General features: G+C 43.7%; 1 protein-coding gene across 1 annotated transcript in view; it reads right to left on the bottom strand.

The window, feature by feature from the left end:
- LOC120058622 (metabotropic glutamate receptor 4-like) overlaps window positions 1-18,314 on the bottom strand; it is a 241,552-nt gene that overhangs the window by 71,328 nt on the left and 151,910 nt on the right. Inside the window, exons 4-5 of the mRNA XM_039007381.1 lie at window positions 16,960-17,114; window positions 16,475-16,615 (exon numbers count right to left, since the gene is read on the bottom strand). Coding sequence (XP_038863309.1) covers window positions 16,475-16,615; window positions 16,960-17,114 — 296 coding nt within the window. The remainder of the gene's footprint in view (window positions 1-16,474; window positions 16,616-16,959; window positions 17,115-18,314) is intronic.

Raw genomic sequence — 18,314 nt, 5'->3', positions numbered from 1 at the left:
CATCTGGTAGGCTCGTGTCACTGGGCAACTCGCGGCTGTGCTTCCCTTTGTAGTCTGTAATAGTTTGCAAGCCCTGCCACATCCGACAAGCGTCGTAGCCGGTGTAGTATGATTCAATCTGCATTGATGCTTTGCCTGTTTGATGGTTAGTCGCAGGGCATAGCGGGATTTCTTGTCAGCTTCCGGCTTAGAGTCCAGCACCTTGAAAGCGGCCGTTCTACCCTTTAGCTCAGTGCGAATGTTGCCTGTAATCCATGGCTTCTGGTTGGGGTATGTACGTACATTCACTGTGGGGACGACGTCCTCGATGCACTTATTGATAAAGCCAGTGACTGATGTGGTGTATTCCTCAATGTCATCGGAAGAATCCCGGAACATGTTCCAGTCTGTGATAGCAAAACAGTCCTGTAGTTTAGCATCTGCTTCATCTGACCACTTTTTTATAGACACTGGTGCTTCCTGCTTTAATTTTTGCTTGTAAGCAGGAATCAGGAGGATAGAATTATGGTCGGATTTACCAAATGGAGGGCGAGGGAGAGCTTGGTACACGTCTCTGTGTGTGGAGTACAGGTGATCTAGAATTTTTTTTCCCTCTGGTTGCACATTTATCATGTTGATAGAAAATTGGTAGAACTGATTTAAGTTTCCCTGTATTAAAGTCTCCGGCCACTAGGAGCGCCGCCTCTGGGTGAGTGGGTTCCTGTTTGCTTATTTCCTTATACAGCTGACTGAGTGTGGTCTTAGTGCCAGCATCTGTCTGTGGTGGCCACGAAAAGTATAGCTGAGAACTCTCTAGGCAAGTAGTGTGGCCTGCAATGTATCACAATATACTCATATATACTCATACTTCAGGCGAGCAAAATCTAGAGGCTTCCTTAGATTTCGTGCACCAGCTGTTGTTTTCAAATATGCACAGACCGCCCCCCCCCCCCCCCCCCCCTCGTCTTACCGGAGTGTGCTGTTCTATCCTGCCGGTGCAGCGTATATCCCGCTAGCTGAATATCCATGTCGTCATTCAGCCATGATTCCGTGAAACGTAAGATATTACAGGATATTCGTGATCATACCTCGTCTAATTTATTGTCCAATGATTGCACGTAGGCAAGTAATATTGACGGTAACGGCAGCTTTCCTACTCGCCTTCTGCGGGTCCTGACGAGGCATCCGGCTCTTCGTCCTCTGTACCTGCGTCGCTTCCTCTTGCGAATAACCGGGATGTCGGCCCTGCCGGGTGTTTGGAGAATATCATGTGAGTCTTGCTTGTTGTTGAAAATCTTTGTCTAATCCGAGGTGAGTGATCGCTGTCCTGATATCCAGAAGCTCTTTTCTGCCGTAAGATACGGTTGCAGAAACATTATGTACAAAATAAGTTACAAATAACGAGAAAAAAACACATAATAGCACAATTGGTTGGGCGCCCGTAAAACTGCTGCCATTTCTTCTGGCGCCATTTTAGTAGTCAGGCCTTCATGTTCAAATTGCTGCAAAGAAACCACTACTAAAGGACACCAATAATAATAAGAGAATCGCTTGGGCCAAGAAACACAAGCAATGGACATTAGAACGGTGGAAATCTGTCCTTTGGTCTGATGAGTCCAAATTTGAAATTTTTGGTTCCAACCGCTGTTTCTTTGTGAGACGCAGAGGTGAACGGAGGACCCATGTGTGGTTCCCAGCGTGAAACATGGAGGAGGAGGTGTGATGGTGTGGGGCTGCTTTGCTGGTGACACGGTCAGTAATTTATTTAGAAGTCAAGGCACATTTAACCAGCATGCCTAGCACAGCATTCTTCAGCGATACGCCATCCCATCTGGTTTGCAATTATTGGGACTATCATTTGTTTTTCAACAGGACAATGACCCAAAACACACCTTCGGGCTATGTAAGGGCTATTTGACCAAGAAGGAGAGTGATGGAGTGCTGCATCATATTACCTGGCCTCCACAATCACCAGACCTCAACTCAATTGAGATGGTTTGGGAAGGAAAAGCAGCCAACAAGTGCTCAGCATATGTGGGAATTCCTTCAAGACTGTTGGAAAAGCATTCCTCATAAAGCTGGTTGAGAGAATGCCAAGAGTGTGCAAAGCTGTCATCGAGGCAAAGGGTGGCTACTTTAAAGAATCACAAATATACTATATATTTTGATTTGTTTAACACTTTTTTGGTTACTACATGATTCAATGTGTGTTATTTCATAGTTTTAAATTAATAAATTAATGATGCGTACCCATTGATTCTTGATGAGTATAAAGTATAAATGCCTCGTGAACTTAATTCAACTGTAGTACCCCATCAGAACCCAAAATATAAGCTTGTTTAACTTCACTGTTTTTGTAAACAAAGTAAATGTAAACAGACCATTAAAACATGGTTAAAACTATACTTTTGATATCATGGATGGTCAGTCCTTGCATCCATAGTGTAGTATATGGATTTGAGAGTGGTCGCATTTCACCAGCCTCATCCCTCAGCTTTTTACTGAAACTGAGGCGGGGAGAACACTTTGTTGATGTTTCAATTAAGGATTGCCGCTTTAATCACCTTATAATAGAGTAATAGTGATTATATGGTGCAATCTACTTTTGTGCCATTAATATCAAGCAAAACTTTTGATGTCGAGAACTAAATTCTAGTATTGCAAACAAAAATAATGATAATGAAAGCAAAACATAAACCCAAAACAGAACATTGCAAGGATTTTTTTTAATGCAAGAAAAAATATTTGTAAATGGATGCAAAAAAATTGGATTTTTTTATTTTATGATAATGCAATTAAATGAAAAACTCTCCCTCTTTCCTGCAATTTTCCCTATCTTAGGTTATGTTTCCCTGACATTTTCTTTGGCTGCATTTTTTTCCAGTTGCAAGTTTTGGCACATTCATTCCAGCAACATGGCACTGTGCACCCCACTGCTGTTTTACTTTGGAAGCTAAGCAGGGTGGGTCCTGGTCAGTCCCCGGATGAGACACCAGAAGTAGCTGGAAGTGGTGAAAATAATATGGGGTGAGTTTTTTAACATGAGGAAAAAACGTGAAAAATGTACTTATGTAAAGATTTCACATTTAATTTTTTTACATGAGATTTTGCATGTGATTTGTTCATGTGTGTTCACACGTGTCCAAAAACCACAGGTGTTTTTTTACACGTGATTTTTCATGTTTTTTGTTCTAATTGTAAGGACAAGTGTTTTGTTTATTAAAATGTTTACATTTACTGCTCTCATATAAATATAATTTCCACTAAGAGCATTCTCAAGTTGCTGTGGACCTCCTTATTTCTGACTGTGGCAGTCTTGGCAAGTTATTGCCTGTGATTTTCAAAATCAGCTTAATAATCAAAGAGCAATTTCCTCTAATCTAGTTGAATGACTCCAGTCCAGCTAGTACTTCTAGTCGGATGGCGAGACACTTGCTCTTGCTGTCTGACAATTCCACTCCATTATCAATGTGTGGAATTAAAGTACTTATTGGCTTAGCTTATAACCTATCTGCTATTCTCACGATCTGGCCATGGACACATTGAGCAATATAGGGACCTACAGGTTGAGGTAGTTGTCACCTACAATGTAAACTTAGGCCCCGGGCCAGAAGGTACAAGCAATGTAATTTGGTCTGAGACCAGTGGTTGGATCTGAATTATACATCCAGACTCTGGGGTTTAGGCCTTTCAGTCTGGAGTCACCATCCTAATGGATGAGAGGAAAGGTACTAAAACCTAACATTATAGTATAAGTACCTCCAGCTGAGGTGCACTTGTAAGTGGTTGATATATGTGACTCACAATAACCCTTCTTTTGTTTTGTTGTTCATTCCACATACAATCCACCAATACTACAATCCTAAACTTCTGGGGGGGTACACTTAGGTATCAGTCTCCATAACTACCTGTCCCTGGGGTTTCTTATGAAATTAAATGGAATGCTTTACAGTCCCAACTTCCTCAGTTACATATTTACAGTAACATCAGCAGTTAGCAATAGCAGGGGGTTGATTTGTAAACATCTATTTAGCAGTAAATCACAGGAGAATACTCCTTGTTCCTACTTCCCTCAAATTCGATGATTGGGCAAGCTCTCATTTAAGATTTTAATTCAAATTATTATGTTGTCTATTAGAGCAAATCAATCATTTTACAGAGGTCCAGCACAATTGTATTGCAAAACGTGCCCCTGAAATAGAGAGAGAGAGAGAGAGGAGCGTCTGCTAAATGTAAATAGAACTATTTCGTGTAGAAAATTACAGTGCTCCTGGGGCCACTCACTGCAGGAAAACAAATCTGCAGCAATTTAGCTCAAGAGCTGCCACCATGACAACTGATGAAAGGTATGGGTAAACACAAAGTGAATACTATCCTCTCTTGAAATTTAGGAGGATAGTCTGTTTGAGAGCATCCCTAAGGCATTGGCATGTGCAGAAACCCTTACAGTTGAGTCTTGGATTAATTGACTAATGTTGTGCTAATACTAATGCACTTTCATTATTATTCTCCTGGATTTCTTCAGGCCCCCTGTGACATGTTGGAGCCAAGATGGGAAATCTCATTCATGATGAATAAATATTGCATAATTGTTAAGCTCCTCAACATTTTGCTAAATGAGCTAAAATAAACAAAGAGCTTACATTTGTTCTCTTCCTTTATCTAATTTAGAAAACTAATCACCATTCATTTGAATTGTAAATTAGATACTCACATGTTGATGATGAATGTGGTATGTTGTGGTTCTGGGAGTGTGCTATATGCATGACTCTATCCTTCTGAAACCTGCTTAAAAGCAAAAAAATCTAATGGGAAGTAGCAGTGACGCACTCCATACAGAAGTGGTCATATGAAGCGAATGATAAGCTACCAGACTGTTTCACAGACTGGAATATGTTCCGGGATTCATCTGATTGTAGAGTTTATCACATCAGTCACCAGTTCAATTAATAAGTGCATCGACGACGGATTACAGGTGGCATCCTCACGGAGCGGCCTATTTCAAGGACCGGGACACTAATCCTGATGCTGATAAGAAAACCCGCTACGACCTCCGACGAGCCATCAAATAGTCAGAAAGTCAATAGAGGACTAAGATCGAATCCTATTATGCTGGCTCTGATGCTCGTCGGATGTGGCTGTGCTTGCAAACTATCACGAATTGCAAAGGGAAACCCAGTCACATGCTGCCAAAGGACACAAGCCTTCCAGATGAGCTAAATGCCTTCTATTCTCTCTTCGAGGAAAGCAACTGAACCATGCACCAGATGTTCCAGAAGACTGTGTGATCTCGCTAACTGTAGCCAATGTAAGACCTTTAAAAAGGTTAACATTCACAAGGCCGCAGGGCCAGATCATTTTTTATTTAACCTTCACTTTTAATAGGCAAGTCAGATAAGAACAAATTCTTATTTACAATGACGGCCTAGGAACAGTGGGTTGACTGCCTTGTTCAGGGGCAGAATGACAGATGTTTACATTGGCAGCTCAGGGATTCAATCTCGCAACCTTTCGGACACTGGCCCAACACTCTAACTACTAGGCTACCTGCCGTCCTGGATTACCAGGACTCGTACTCAGAGTTGACATTTTCAACCACTCTCTGACCCATTTCGTAATACCTACATGTCTAAATGACTGTCTAAATGACTATCGCCCCGTAACACTCACATCTGTGGCCATGAAATGCTTCACATCAACACCATCATCCCAGAAACCCTGGACCCACTCCAACAACCAAAGTCAGAGGCTGGCACTAAGACAGCATTGAATGAGCTATATTCCGCCATAAGCAAACAAGGAAACGCTTACCCAGGGGCAGCGCTCCTAGTAGCTGGAGACTTTAATGCAGGGAAACTTAAATCAGTTTTACCAAATTTCTATCAGCATGCTAAATGTGCAACCAGAGAGAAAAAAAACTCTGGACCACCTTTACTCCACACACAAAGATGCATACAAAGCTCTCCCTCGCCCTCCATTTGGCAAATCTAACCATAATTCTATCTTCCTGATTCCTGCTTACAAGCAAAAATTAAAGCAGGAGGTACCAGTGACTAGAGCAATAAAGAAGTGGTCAGATGAAGCAGATGCTAAGCTACAGGACTGTTTTGCTAGCACAGACTGGAAATGTTCCGGGGATTTCCTCCGATGGCATTGATGAGTACACCACATCAGTCACTGGCTTCATCAATAAGTGCATCGATAACGTCGTCCCCACAGTGACCGTACGTACATAACCCAACCAGAAGCAATGGATTACAGGCAACATCCGCACTGAACTAAAGGCTAGAGCTGCCACTTTCAAGGAGAGGGACACTAACCCAGAAGCTTATAAGAAATCCCGCTATGCCCTCCGACGAACCATCAAACAGGCAAAGCGTCAATACAGGGCTAAGATCAAATCATACTACACCGGCTCTGACGCTTGTCGGATGTGGCAGGGCTTGCAAACCATTACAGACCACAAAGGGAAGCACAGCCGAGAGCTGCCCAGTGACACGAGCCTACCAGACGAGCTAAACTACTTCTATGCTCACATCGTGGCAAATAACACTGAAACATGCATGAGAGCACCAGCTGTTCTGGAAGACTGTGTGATCACGCTCTCCGCAGCCGATGGGAATAAGACCTTTTTAACTTCTTATGGCTGCAGGGGCAGTATTGAGTAGCTTGGATGAAAGGTGCACATATGTGACCAGTGTAAACGGCCTGCTCCTCAGTCATAGTTGCTAATATATGCATATTATTATTAGTATTGGATAGAAAACACTCCGAAGTTTCTAAAACTGTTTGAATTATGTCTGTGAGTATAACAGAACTCATATGGCAGGCAAAAACCTGAGAAGAAATCCAACCAGGAAGTGAGAAATCTGAGGTTGGTCGATTTTCAACTCATCGCCTATTGAAAACACTGTAGGATATGGATCTGTTTGCACTTCCTACGGCTTCCACTAGATGTCAACAGTCTGTAGAATGTTGAATGAAGCTGCTACTGTGATGTTGAGCCGGATGGGAGCTGTTTGAGTCAGTGGTCTGGCAGAGAGCCAGTTCCTGGTCACACACATTCCACATGATATCGACTTGCGTTCCATTACTTCTATAGACACAAAGGAATTCTCCGGTTGGAACGTTTTTGAATATTTATGATAACAACATCTTAAAGATTGATTCTATACTTAGCTTGACAAGTTTATTCGATCTGTAATATAACTTTTTGAGGTTTTCGTCCGACGTTCGCCTGGACCTGCACGAGCGTTTGGATATGTGTACTAAACGTGCTAACAAAAGTAGCTACTTCGACATAAATGATGGACATTACCGAACAAAACAAACATTTCTTGTGGAAGTGGGAGTCCTGGGAGTGCATTCTGACGAAGATCAGCAAAGGTAAGTGAAGATTTATAATGCTTTTTATGAGTTTTGTGACTGCACAATTTGGCGGATAACTGTATGGCTTCTTTTTGTGGCTGAACGCTGTTCTCAGATGATTGAATATTGTGCTTTTGCCATAAATATTTTTTGAAATCTGACACAGCGGTTGCATTAAGAACAAGTGTATCTTTAATTCTATGTAAAACATGTATCTTTCATCAAAGTTTATGATGAGTATTTATGTTATTTGACGTGGCTCTCTGCAATTTCTCCGGATATTTTGGAGGCATTTCTGAACATGGCGCCAATGTAAACTGAGGTTTTTGGATATAAACATGAACTTAATTGAACAAAACATATATGTATTGTGTAACATGAAGTCCTATGAGTGTCATCTGATGAAGATCATCAAAGGTTAGTGATACATTTTATCTCTATTTCTGCTTTTTGTGACTTCTGTCTTTGGCTGGAAAAATAGCTGTGTTTTTCTATGGTTTTGCGATGACCTTACATAATCGTTTGTGGTGCTTTCGCTGAAAAGCCTATTTGAAATCGGACACTTTGGTGGGATTAACAACAAGATTACCTTTAAAATGGTATAAAATACATGTATATTTGAGGAATTTTAATTATGAGATTTCTGTTGTTTGAATTTGGCTTTCACTGGCTGTTGTCATATCATCCCGTTAAAGGGTTTGCAGCCATAAGAAGTTAAACAGGTCAAAATTCACAAGGCCGCAGGGCCAGAAGGACTACAGGACGTGTACTGCGAGCATGCACTGACCAACTGGCAGGTGTCTTCACTGACATTTTCAACCTCTCCCTGTCCGAGTCTGTAATACCAACATGTTTTAAGCAAACCACCAAAATGCCTGTGCCCAAGAACACTAAGGTAACCTGCATAAATGACTACAGACCCGTAGCACTCACGTCCGTAGCCATGAAGTGCTTTGAAAGGCTGGTCATGGCTCACATCAACACCATTATCCCAGAAACCCTAGACACACTCTAATTTGCATACCACCCCAACAGATCCACAGATGATGCAATCTCTATCTGCACTTCCCACTGCTATTTCCCACCTGGACAAAAGGAACACCTATGTGAGAATGCTATTCATTGACCACAGCTCAGCATTCAACAAGATAGTGCCCTCAAAGCTCATCAATAAGCTAAGGACCCTGGGACTAAACACCTCCCTCTGCAACTGGATCCTGACGGGCCGCCACAGGTGGTAAGGGTAGGAAATAACACATACGCCAAGCTGATCCTCAACATAGGGCGGGCCCCTCAGGGGTGCGTGCTCAGTCCCCACCGACAACACAAGACAGCCTATAGGGAGGAGATCAGAGACCTGGCCGTGTGGTGCCAGGACAACAACCTCTCCCTCAAAGTGATCAAGACACAGGAGATGATTGTGGACGACAGGAAAAAGAGGACCGAGCACGCCCCCATTCTCATCGATGGAGCTACAGTGATGCAGGTTGACAGCTTCAAGTTCCTTGGTGTCCACATCACCAACAAACTAACATGGTCCAAGCACACCAAGACAGTCGTGAAAAGGGCATGACAAAATCTATTCCCCCTCAGGAGACTGAAAAGATTTGGCATTGGTCTGCAGATCCTCAAAATGTTCTACTGCTGCACCTTCGAGAGCATCCTGACTGGTTGCATCACTGCCTGGAATGACAACTGCTCGGCCTCCGACCGCAAGGCACTACAGAGGGCGCATGGCAAGCGGTACCGGAGCGCCAAGTCTGGGTCCAAGAGGCTTCTAAACTTCTACCCCAAGCCATAAGACTCCTGAACACCCAATCAAGTGGCTACCCAGACTATTTGCATTGCCCACCCCCTCCCCCTCTTTCACACCGCTACTTCTCTCTGTTGTTATCATCTATGCATAGTCACTTTAATAACTCTACCTACAGTTGAAGTGGGAAGTTTACATACACTTAGGTTGGCGTCATTAAAACTAGTTTATTAACAGCTCCACAAATTTCTTCTTAACAAACTATAGTTTTGGCAAGTCAGTTAGGGCATCTACTTTGTGCATGACACAAGTAATTTTTCCAACAATTGTTTACAGACAGATTATTTCACTTATAATTCACTGTATCACAATTCCAGTGGATCAGAAGTTTACATACACTACGTTTACTGTGCCATTTCACAGCTTGGAAAATTCCAGATAATGATGACATGGCTTTAGAAGCTTCTGAAAGGCTAATTGACATTATTTGAGTAAATTGAAGGTGTACCTGTGAATTTATTTCAAGGCCTACATTCAAACTCAGTGCCTCTTTGCTTGACATCATGGGAAAATCAAAAGAAATCAGCCAAGACCTCTGAAGAAAAGATTGTAGACCTCCACAAGTCTGGGTGATCCTTGGGAGCAATTTCCAAACGCCTGAAGGTACCACGTTCGTCTGTACAAACAATAGTACGCTAGTATAAACACCATGGGACCACACAGCCGTCACACCGCTCAGGAAGGAGACGCGTTCTGTCTCCTAGAGATGAACATTCTTTGGTTATGAAAAGTGCAAATCAATCCCAGAGCAACAGCAAAGGACCTTGTGAAGATGCTGGAGGAAACAGGTACAAAAGTATCTATATCCACAGTAAAACGAGTCCTATGGCGACATAACCTGAAAGGCCGCTCAGCAATGAAGAAGCCACTGCTCCAAAACCGCCATAAAAAAGCCAGACTACGGTTTGCAACTGCACATGGGGACAAAGATTGTACTTTTTGGAGAAATGTCCTCTGGTCTGATGAAACACAAATAGAACTGTTTGGCCATACTGACCATCGTTATGTTTGGAGGAAAAAGGGGGAGGCTTGCAAGCCGAAGAACACCATCCCAACCGTGAAGCACAGGGGTGGCAGCATCATGTTGTGGGGGTGCTTTGCTGCAGGAGACTCTGGTGCACTTCACAAAATAGATGGCATCATGAGAAAAGAAAATTATGTGGATATATTGAAGCAACATCTCAAGACATCAGTCAGGAAGTTAAAGCTTGGTCGCAAATCAGTCTTCCAAATGGACAATGACCCCAAGCATACTTCCAAAGTTGTGGCAAAATGGCTTAAGGACAACAAAGTCAAGATATTGGAGTGGCCATCAAAAAGCCCTGACCTCCATCCTATAGAAAATGTGTGGGCAGAACTGAAAAAGTGTGTGCAAGGAGGCCTACAAACCTGACTCAGTTACACCAGCTCTGTCAGGAGGAATGGGCCAAAATTCACCCAACTTATTGTGGGAAGCTTGTGGAAGGCTACCCAAAACGTTTAGCCCAAGTTAAACAATTTAAAGGCAATGCTACCAAATACTAATTGAGTGTATGTAAACTTCTGACCCATTGGGAATGTAATGAAAGAAATTAAAGCTGAAATAAGTCATTCTCTCTACTATTATTCTGACATTACACATTCTTACAATAAAGTGGTGATCCTAACTGACCTAAGACATGGAATTTTTACTAGGATTAAATGTCAGGAATTGTGAAAAACTGAGTTTAAATATATTTGGCTAAGGTGTATGTAAACTTCCGACTTCAACTGTACATGCACATATTACCTCAACTAACCGGTGCCCCCGCACATTGACTCTGTACCGGTACTTCCCTGTACATAGTCTCGCTATTGTTATTTTATTGCTGCTCTTTAATTACTTGTTACTTTTATTTCTTATTCTTATCAATATTTTTTAACTGCATTGTGGGTTAGTGGCTCGTAAGTAAGCATTTCACTGTCAGGTCTACACCTGTTGTATTAGACACGTGACTAATACAATTTGATTTGATTTGAATTTGCATACCGCCCCAACAGATGCACAGATAGCACAATCTCTATTGCACTCCACACTGCCCTCTCCCACCTGAACAAAAGTAACACCTATATGAGAATGCTGTTCATTGACTATAGCTCAGCGTTCAACACCATAATTTCCTCCAAGCTCAGGACCCCGGAACGATTACCTCCCTCTGCAACAGGATTCTGGACTTCCTGACAGGCCACCCCGAGGTGTTGAGGGTAGCCCAAAACACATCCACCACCCTGACACTCAACACGGGGTGCCCCTTAGGGATGCGTGCTTAGTCCCCTCCTGCACGCCATGTTCACCAACGACTGTATGGCCATGCACGACTCCAACACCATCATTCAGTTAGCTGACGACACAACGGTGGATGGCCTGATCACAGACTACGATGAGACAGCCTATAGGGAGAAAGTCAGTGACCTGGTAGTGTTTTGCCAGGCCAACATCCCCTCCCTCAATGTCAGCATAACAAAGGAGCTGATCGTGGACTACAGGAAATGGAGGGCCCAGCATGCCCCCATCCACATCGACGGCTGTGGTGGAGCGTGTCGAAAGCTTCAAGTTCCTCGGTGTCCACATCACTAAGGAATTATCATGGTACACACACACCAACACAGTCTTGAAGAAGGCACGGCAACAGCACTTCCCCCTCAGAAGGCTGAAAAGTTTCGGCATGGGCCCTCAGATAGGCATCCTCAAAAGGTTCTACAGCTGCACTATTGAGAGCATCTTGACTGGCTGCATAACCTCTTGGTATGGCAACTGCTTGGTATCTGGCCGCAAGGCGCTACAGAGGGTAGTGCGTACAGCCCAGTACATCACTGGAGCCGAGCTCCATGCCATCCAGGACCTCTATACCAGGCGCCCAGCCACGCATGCATGTCATAGACTGTTCTCACTGTTACAGCACGGCAAGGTACTGATGCACCAAGTTTGGAACCAACAGTACACTGAATAGCTTCTACCCCCAAGCCATAAGACTGCTAAATAGTTAAATAGTTAACCAAATAGCTACCCAGACTATCTGCATTTAACTCTTTTGACTCATCCCAAACACTGCTGTTACTGTTTATTATCTATCCTGTTGCCTATAGTCACTTACCCCTACTTATATGTGCATACTGTATTTCTCTCAATGACCTCGTACCCCTGCACATCGACTCGGTACTGGTACCCCATGTATATAGGCAAGTTATTGTTACTCATTGTGTATTTATACCTTGTGATATTATTTCTCTATTTTTCTATCTGTAGGGTTGGGAAGGGCCCATAAACATTTCACCGTTAGTCTACACCTGTTGTTGACGAAGCATGTGACAAATACAATTACATTTTATTTCAACAGGGAAGACATATTGATACCTAGGTCACTTTTACAAATGTGCCCTGTATATACAACATAAATATACACATTATATATATATATATATATATAAATTAAAATACAAAAACACAGTCATGGGAATATTACAAATCACCCAGAAAAACAGTTACATTCCTCCACAAATACGTCCCCAATCAATACTTTAAATTGTCTGAACGGCACCAGAAAATCAAATGAAATGTATTGATGGGAGGATAATGTTTACTGTTAATTTAGTGCAATTAGGCAGGGGTCTTCCGTCTTTTCTTGCCCAGGGACCCTGGCAACCGGCAACACAGAGGCCCCCATCATACGTTAGAAAATAAACATATATTTTTTTACATCTTGTCTTATCATCAGGTGAATGATAATGGCAAGGAGAATTAATCAACATTTTAAAATGAATACATTGAATAGATCATTATTAATTATTTTGATCTCCCCACATTGTAATTGGAAGAGGAAGTAAACTCTAACATAAAACTCCAAACACATTTTCGCTAATAGCAGCTGTTTAGCTGGTTAAAAAGAAGTTTGCCATGTGTTGGCAAAAATGTATGTTAAAGTCAAGAAAGCTTACCAGCAGGCAGCTGGTGCAAATGGGGATGACTATGGAAAAAGTTATTTGCAGTCTTCAATGTCTCGAACATACTCGAGACCTGTTGACTTCAACTAGCGGAGGATACCAATCGACCCAGCGAGCCAGCACATCAGTCCATTCAGCAGTCCGCTCAGGTCAGCGATGCCTGTTTTTCCCTCCCGGACAAATATGACGGAACCCCATCTAAATGCCATGGCTTCCTACTCCAGTGCTCCCTCTATTTTGCGGACCAGATGGGAGCCCCCACCCTCGAGAGGTCCAAGGTTGCCACGGTTATTTATCTGCTGACTGGGCGGGTGTTGGAGTGAGCTACAACCGTCTGGGAGAGAGGAGAGGAGGAGCTGGCTTCGTATGAGGGGTTCATGGCTCTGTTCAGAGGTATCTTCAATCATCGACTAGAGGGCAGAGAGGGGGGTGAGCGCCTATTCCAACTACGGCAGGATGACCAGACCGCTGCAGAGTACTAGCTCACCTTCAGGACAGTAGCAGCATCCAGCGGATTGAATGAGCCGCCGCTCCGTACACTATTCCGAAGAGGACTGCATGAGGAGGTCCAAACGGAACTGGCATGTCATGACGACAACCTCAACTTGGACACACTCATCGCGATGGCCATCCATATGGATAACCTACTTTGGGAGCGTCAGTACCCAAATCGCTTCTCTCCCTCCCTCAGTGAACACTGTATCAGAGCCTGAACCTATGGAGGTAGGGGTCACACACCTCCCCGCGGCGGAGCAACGCAGAGAGAGACAGCTGGGGCTCTGTCTCTATTGTGGTCAAGGGGGGCACCAGCTTAAGCAGTGTCCGGTACGTCCCATCTCGGGATCCACAAGAGCTGAGAGACGGTCACGTGATCTTCCACCTCCTGGGGCAGGTGTGAGTATCCGATCTTCATCATTTTCTGTCAAACCCTTTTCAGTGTCGATCACACTAGCTGGCTGTCCCTCATGTACTGTTTCTACATCATAGTGGATTCCGGTGCCGCAGGGAACTTTATTGACCAGACCCTTGCCTCCTCTCTGAACATCCCCTCATACTCGCTCTCCTATATGTTTCCGGTTCAAGCCCTTGATAATTGGCCACTGGGAACCGGAACTATCACACACATCACCACACCACTCACCCTCACCGTGGAGTTCATTCATCAGGAAAACATTCCCTTCTTCACCACTAGTGCACCAGCTCACAAGATCATCCTTGGAATCCCATGGCTTCAACGCCATAACCCCACCATCTCATGGTCGATGATGCAATCACGGACTTGTCACCCGAATGTCGGAGGACCTGTTTTCAAGTTCCCTCTCGAGTCGTAGCTCCTGTGTTCTGGGACGTAGATGTGGACATTCACCAGGCTCTGGAGAGGGAACTCTGTACCCACTACTTGTCATCCTGAGTGCATCTACGTTCCCACAGGGATAAGGGAGCGGCTGTTGACCTGGGCACACACAGCTGTCGTCGCTCGACATCCTGGGATCACCCGTACTATTCAATCGCTCTCCGAAAGGTATTGCTGGCCCACCTTGGCACATGGCGTTATTCGCTATGTCAACTCCTGTTCTGTGTGTGCCCAAACTAAATCTCCCCGGCACACTCCAGCAGAGAAAATCCTTCCCCTTCCCCTTCCCGTCCCTGGTCTCATCTATCCATTGATTTTGTCACTGATCTCCCCTCCTCTGATGGCTTCACCAGCATTTTGGTGGTTGTGGATAGATTCTCCAAATCCTGTCATTTTATCCCTCTCTCTGGTCTCCCTACTGCTCTTCAGGTCGCTGAGGCACTGTACCAGCAGGTGTTCTGGTATTATGGCCTTCCAGAGGACATCGTCTCCGACCGTGGCCCACAAATCACGTCACGGGTATGGAGAGCCTTCATGTAGAAGGGTCATTGTCAGCCTCACTTCCGGGTATAGGCCTCAGTTCATCGGGCAGGTGGAGAAGATGAACCCCTGATTACCTCCCCTATATCTGTCACTCCCTTAGTTCCATTCCCCAGGCAGTATTGACTATGTGTTTCATGTCTAGACGCAACTCTTGTCTTGTATCGTTCCATGTTCATTATATTATTAAACTCACCACCTGCTTCTCGTCTCTGAGCGTCTCCGTTATAGCGATATTTATAATATCACTAGCAAAAACTACCAGGTTGAATACCCATGCATTAAGGTAGCAAATTCAGTTCTTACATCAGGTTGTCACGCAAGCTCTACAGTAGTTCCCGCCTCATAAATTACTAAGGTAAGTATGTTTTTAGAAACATGGATCTGAACACAATTAACGACTCTGGCTATGTTTCTCAAACCACCCTGGATTCGCTTTGATCACATAGAACTGAACCTGTGGAAAGCAAATAGTTCTCGGGCCCCTGATTTATAGAATTGAGATATAATGGCATTATGCAATGGCTGCGAGGAAACCCATCCTGGTAACTATCATAGCAAGCTGATGAAAGCATGAAACATTAACGCATAGGAAGGAATCAATCATCAGCACATCACAATCCAACCAATACAAGAATCAGTCCAGTCTGGACTGATTAGAATCCTGCAGATTGTGTTGTCTGTGCAAGGAAATGAAAGACAGTCAGGCTTGGAGTGCCCACTGATTTTAATGACCTGGGAGCTTGTCTCTAATATGCTGATTGGATTTGCTATTGATTATGTTTTCAACTTGTGTAATGGCCCAGTTTTGGTGATTGCTATTGTACTGCAGTGCAGATTGAACTTGGCGACGGGGAGTCACGGGAACATGTCTAATGGAACAAGAGAATCATACCCTTTACTCAAACACATTTCCCCAAAATGTACCATAGCTCATACTACAGTAGCCTACATCTCTGCAAATACATAACGCTGTTGGAGAAGGGTTATAAATGTATATTTCAAGTACAAATACATGTTAAGAACTGTAATGAAACCAATCTATTTTGTTGTTATTGCACTTTCCAAAACACATTCCACATTTATGTAGTCACACTCCAGCGCAATATAGTTCCTGATTCTTCTATTCTGCTTAATTGAACCCATTAAATGGTGTGACCCTGTATTTGTGTATTCAGCAAGCACTGCATTACACAGTCTCTTGTGAAGTGATATTTGACTAATCAAAGTTCGGAACTTAGCACAGAAAGTGTATATAGCCCTGCAATCTGGGAATACATTTTGGGCTCCATGTTTCTCACCCTGCATGCAAAATAACCATAGTATTTAAAAGTAGATGTAATGGCACATCATCCAAGACATGTCGGAATACTACAACTAGTGATTGCATCTGTGAGTTCATAAACAATCAGAGTGTGTGTAGGACTAGGTTATGGTAAACAAGGAAATTCTATTCTTACTTGTGCACTTTTTGATGCCGGATCCTTTCTTCAGAGCGTGTCGACTGAGTTTGCACTGAAAGTTGTTTTCCCAGAACTCTGCAAACCAAATATTCCTTCTGTTGTTGTCCAAAGTTCTGCTGATAAAGTAGCGATCAAACCCTAGAGAGATCAATGAGAGGCACAGTTGGATTTAGAACCACCTGCTGAACTACTGCAGAGATGTGTATTGGATTTTCTGATGACTTTATCAACAAGTTCTTTCAGCACTACCTCCACATAGTACTACTTTCATCCTACAGTATATCCTGATGTTGTTTACAGTTTATGTCAGTGTTTTATTTGGAAATGTCAGGGTTTTGAATTTCATTTGAATTTCATTGTCAAAGACAACAAAAAATAGATACAAATGTCATCCTCATATCACCAGTACTGCCAACTGTTGTGTGTCATTTAAATTGGACAATAAAGAATATAGAACATCATATTCTGTATAACATCAGTACCTCGGATGGACTGACGTTTAGGTAGGATGGTAACAGCACCTTCTGCCATCTCCTCCTGGTTGAGTATGGGGGAGATCTTAGACCCCCAGCTGTCTGACCCCACCCATATGAAATGTCCTGTCTGGTTGTCCTTCTTAGCTGCTTGAAGAAGCCGCCTGTAGGAGGGGCAAAGAGAGAATACAGTACAATTCTTGCCATTTATATACATGATTCACCTACTCATGGGGCTGGATGATTAGGTAAATACGATGTGTTGGTACTGGACATTAACAATAGCCAAACTACACATCGCTTGGATCGATCCTAGGACCAGCACAATACACTAAAGAAGAACCCTGTTTGAACACTGCCCCCCTGGCCTGTGACAGAGTGCCCCCTCTGGTGGTGTGTACATGGTGCAGGCTCGCGAACACCCATCCCTCTCTTCCTGTGCAGCCACATTACTCCAGGGTTGGTCCCTCCCTGGTAATAGAGCTAATTAAGAAGCAACCAGGATGAGCCAGCCAGCGTTCCCTGCTGTTCCACCAGGCTCTGTGTTGATCACTCCTTCTACTGCCTCTATGACCACAGTACTGGAAACACAGCCACTACAACAGGACCACAGTACTGGAAACACAGTCGCTACAACAGAACTGCAGTACTGGAAACACAGTCGCTACAACAGAACTGCAGTACTGGAAACACAGCCACTACAACAGGACCACAGTACTGGAAACACAGTCACTACAACAGAACTGCAGTACTGGAAACACAGTCGCTACAACAGAACTGCAGTACTGGAAACACAGCCACTACAACAGGACCACAGTACTGGAAACACAGTCGCTACAACAGGACCACAGTACTGGAAACACAGCCACTACAACAGGACCACAGTACTGGAAACACAGCCTCTACAACAGGACCACAGTACTGGAAACACAGTCGCTACAACAGAACTGCAGTACTGGAAACACAGTCGCTACAACAGAACTGCAGTACTGGAAACACAGCCACTACAACAGGACCACAGTACTGGAAACACAGTCGCTACAACAGAACTGCAGTACTGGAAACACAGTCGCTACAACAGAACTGCAGTACTCGAAACACAGCCACTACAACAGGACCACAGTACTGGAAACACAGTCGCTACAACAGGACCACAGTACTGGAAACACAGTCGCTACAACAGGACCACAGTACTGGAAACACAGTCGCATCAACAGGACCACAGTACTGGAAACACAGTCGCTACAACAGGACCACAGTACTGGAAACACAGTCGCATCAACAGGACCACAGTACTGGAAACACAGTCGCATCAACAGGACCACAGTACTGGAAACACAGTCGCATCAACAGGACCACAGTAC

The sequence above is a fragment of the Salvelinus namaycush genome, chromosome 14 (genome assembly GCF_016432855.1).
Source record: "Salvelinus namaycush isolate Seneca chromosome 14, SaNama_1.0, whole genome shotgun sequence".
NCBI lineage: Eukaryota > Metazoa > Chordata > Actinopteri > Salmoniformes > Salmonidae > Salvelinus > Salvelinus namaycush.
The sequence above is the reverse complement of the archived record's forward strand: the minus strand, read 5'-3'. Positions and strand labels throughout refer to the sequence as shown.